At 31.1% G+C, this 3,672-nt stretch overlaps 1 protein-coding gene across 1 annotated transcript; it reads left to right on the top strand.

The window, feature by feature from the left end:
* Window positions 1-495: 495 nt before the first annotated feature.
* LOC108478870 (translocon-associated protein subunit alpha-like) lies at window positions 496-3,163 on the top strand. Its single transcript, XM_017781327.2, has 8 exons — window positions 496-637; window positions 1,006-1,155; window positions 1,251-1,301; window positions 1,449-1,537; window positions 1,923-2,000; window positions 2,106-2,309; window positions 2,661-2,732; window positions 2,900-3,163. Exons 1-8 carry the CDS (start codon window positions 571-573, stop codon window positions 2,945-2,947), a joined length of 759 nt encoding a protein of 252 aa, XP_017636816.1. The 5' UTR covers window positions 496-570; the 3' UTR covers window positions 2,948-3,163.
* Window positions 3,164-3,672: the final 509 nt, after the last annotated feature.

Here is a 3,672-nt window from a genome sequence, read left to right on the forward strand (position 1 = left end):
ATAAGCCTAAGAACAAAGTTCTACTCTGAAGCAGTAAAAGGGAAAATGCTACTTCTACTCGAAGTTAGGACATAATAACATTCAAGCCTTTAAAGTTATGAGCATAAACAACGAACCACATACATAGAAACCAAAAACCAAATGGCCTTTATGGCCTCATTTATACACAACCAAGTCATATGACGTAAATGGTTCGAAATGTAAATACTACCAAACATGCCACTACTATGATCTAAAGTTAAAATATACACATAAAAATACAAGGGCTCTTTGAGCACCGATGCACCTTCACGAACTGCCCTTCTGTGTCACCTATCCACGGAAAACAAGTTACCTCAGACAATTGAGTAAAAATCTATATAATCTTTCAAATAGTCAAGTGTTATGTTTTATCATACTCTTAAACTACGAAAACGACGTAGCTAAAAGTTGTTCAATTGCAAATGAAGTTGGGTTATTTAAAGATCCAATCTACAGTTTTGTTTAATCTACGTGTTGTTGGGTATATAAATTACTTCTTTTTTTCATTTTTTTTAATTTTTCTTTGATGAAAATAACAAACTCCCAGAAATGGCAATGAAAATTTTAAGGGTTTTCTTCTTTGGGTTACTTCTCCTCCAATTTCCTTTGTTTCAGGGTTTGAAATCATATTTCCCACATCTAGTGTTTACCAATTTATTTATTTTATCTAGAGTTTCCATGATTGTTTGATCTGTCGACATGAGATACAATTACTTTCGGTTTCTTTTAGTACTTATATTCTCATTACATTCATGTGAATTTGATTTATTTCTCTAATGTATGATTGATTTGTAATCCTGGTTGCATTGCATTAGTTTCGTTTCTTTTAATTTTTAGGGGGAAGAAAGAAAACAAAAACGTTGGCTACTGATATTTCAGTATCTTTTCACAGTTCCTTTCAGCTTTTCCTATTCACTCTTGTTTGATAAGTGTCACTATTGTTTTTAAATTATGGGGTAACATGATTTTCCTCTGGTTTGATAGTCGTTAGGTGTCAGTCAGAAATAGAGGCTGATGTTGAAGGAAGTAAGCTTGGGATTGTTCGTGAGGATGTTCAGGATTTTGTTGGTAGCAATTTTAAGCCAGCTCCTGGAGTTGAAACTATCTGTTTTTTCCCCAGAAATAGTGGCAAAGGTAAGGACTTTGTGATGTTGTATGATTAGAGAGCGATGTGCTTGTTTTATTTAATTTCTAACTGGTAACCCCTTTTTTTGTTTTTACGTGGGCAGTGGTTCCAGCTGGAGAAAAGACAGAACTCCTTGTTGGGATGGAAAATGTTGGTAATTATTTCGTCTACACAACATTATTGGCTCATCTTCTAGTAAAATTTGATGTGTTAAAACTGGTTAATTTATCTGTCTATTGTTGGCTATGCTTACATGTTTACCTCTTTTTTATCAGTCACGACTTACTTCGTTAAATTGCAGGGGAGTCACCTTTGAATATCATTGCAATCGAAGCCAGTGTTCATCTCCCTTTTGATCATCGCATGCTTGTTCAAAATCTTACAGCACAGGTAATCATAAACTAATTTTCAAATATTCCTAATTTATCAGTGAGTCAAGATTTCATTTTGATTAATTATATTATTTAGTAACTCAAAACCTTTTCTTAATTGAATACCATGTCCTTTAAGGTTGGAGATTGAGCTTGCAAAGATAGTTGAGACATTCATGCTCTAATTGGTCATTGTGTAATTATAATGCTTTGTTGTTGGGTTTTAATTATTATATGGTTTAAGTTTTGAATTTTTTCTACACTTTATCATCAATGGCTTGTTTAATTATTTGAAAAATATCTTAAGCTTCTGTATTTCTACCAAGTTGATCATACACCTCATTATCTTGTAGTTTTACCATCTATGTTGTGGATTTAAATTGAAAGTGTCTGTTTAAATGTAGGTTTTTGACAATGCATCTGTACCCCCTTCAACGCAAGCTACATTCCCTTACATATTTGCTGTTAGCAAGTTCTTACAGGTAAATAATTACATGGGAATTTTATGCTTTAGAGTTGTATGTAATTTCTTTTTGTTAGAAGGGCTGTGTTACACAAAAGCTTACACGTCTAGAGCTTTGATGCAGCCCAGAACTTTTGATCTTGTGGGTACGGTTGTCTATGAGATAAACCAGAGCCCATACCAAAGTACATTCTATAATGGTACCATTGAAGTTGTTGAGGCTGGTGGTTTCGTCAGTGTCGAGTCAGTTTTTCTTGTGACCCTGGGGATTTCACTTGTTGTTCTCCTTGGTTTATGGATTCATGGTCAGTTTAAGCGAATCTCCCAGGTAACTCGTTGTGCCACCTTGTAGTTGTCCTATTAATTTATTTTAATATCTATGTATGTTTAAGGCTAGTTATTTATAAGATGAAATCTAGAAAAGGCTTTTATTATTATTATTATGAAAAATAGTGTCGAATATCTTTAAGAAAAGAGCACATCCATGGATACATGGAAGAAAATGTACGTTTGTCCTAGCATGGGCCTATTTTAAGCCATTTGTGAGTTATTGCACTGACAATGTGGGAATGTTAAAATTTGTGATTTTTGTCTTACATTGGAGAAAGCTTCGACTTATAAGGAGTGAGAGTGGTAGGGACAAGTGCTTATAGTATGTTTGCCTTCATTATTTTGCTAGAAAACTAAGGCGGCTTCAAAAGTGGAAGTTGGAACTGGGACTACTGATGCCTCAATGGATGAATGGCTTCAGGTAATGGGCTTCACCTATGCATCAATTCGATTGTTTTCTATTGCAATTGGCTTTGGCTTTGAATCTGTTTAATTAGATATCAAATATCATGAGTTCATTGCATGTAGACTAAATAATTATTAATTGTCTCGATTGCAATGCTATTGCTGGCTTGTCTTAAATTTCAGGGAACAGCTTACAATCAGTCATCTTCCAAATCGAAGAAGAAGAAGTAGATGGAATAGTGCTCGTGAAAGTTAGGCAATTTCAACTCTTGCTAAGTCGTTTGGAAATTCTAGAAGTGAGGGCGATAGTAGTCTGAGAATTAGGCCAGGAAAAGACAAACCTTGCTGTTGTAGCATGCAGATGCAAATTTTCCCCATTTTACTTATTAATGCATCACATATATGATGTTTAATGATACTTAAATAATATTAAAATTTAAGTAAAAATATTTGACAAATAATATATTTTAAAATATATATCTGATGTTAATGATTTTAAATAATTATTTTATTTATTTCTTATTTTAATATTATCTTAAAAATATTATTACATAAATTTATCATCATATTTATTAAATTACTCATTAATTTCATATTTGTTTCGTATATTGTTGATTCCATTAATATAAAGCTTTTAGTTATATTTTAAATAAAAATACAGCTTTAAATAAATATTGGTTTTAAAAGCAATATTTTTCTTTATTTTAAATTTATATATATATAACAAATTTAATTTAATAACGAAAGAAAAATGTTATTTTCTAAAAAATTTATAGATTTATTATTTAGCACACTTAGTAGAACAATTTATTTTATTATTATTTGAAATTGAGAACTTTTTATCATTATTGAAAACAATTACCGAAACAATTTTTTGTTATTATGATTGAAAACAATTGTAGTTTAATGTTTTTATAATTTTTAAAAATTTTTTAACATTTTTAATTATGTTTTTA

Source organism: Gossypium arboreum, chromosome 12 (genome assembly GCF_025698485.1).
Source record: "Gossypium arboreum isolate Shixiya-1 chromosome 12, ASM2569848v2, whole genome shotgun sequence".
NCBI classification, from domain to species: domain Eukaryota; kingdom Viridiplantae; phylum Streptophyta; class Magnoliopsida; order Malvales; family Malvaceae; genus Gossypium; species Gossypium arboreum.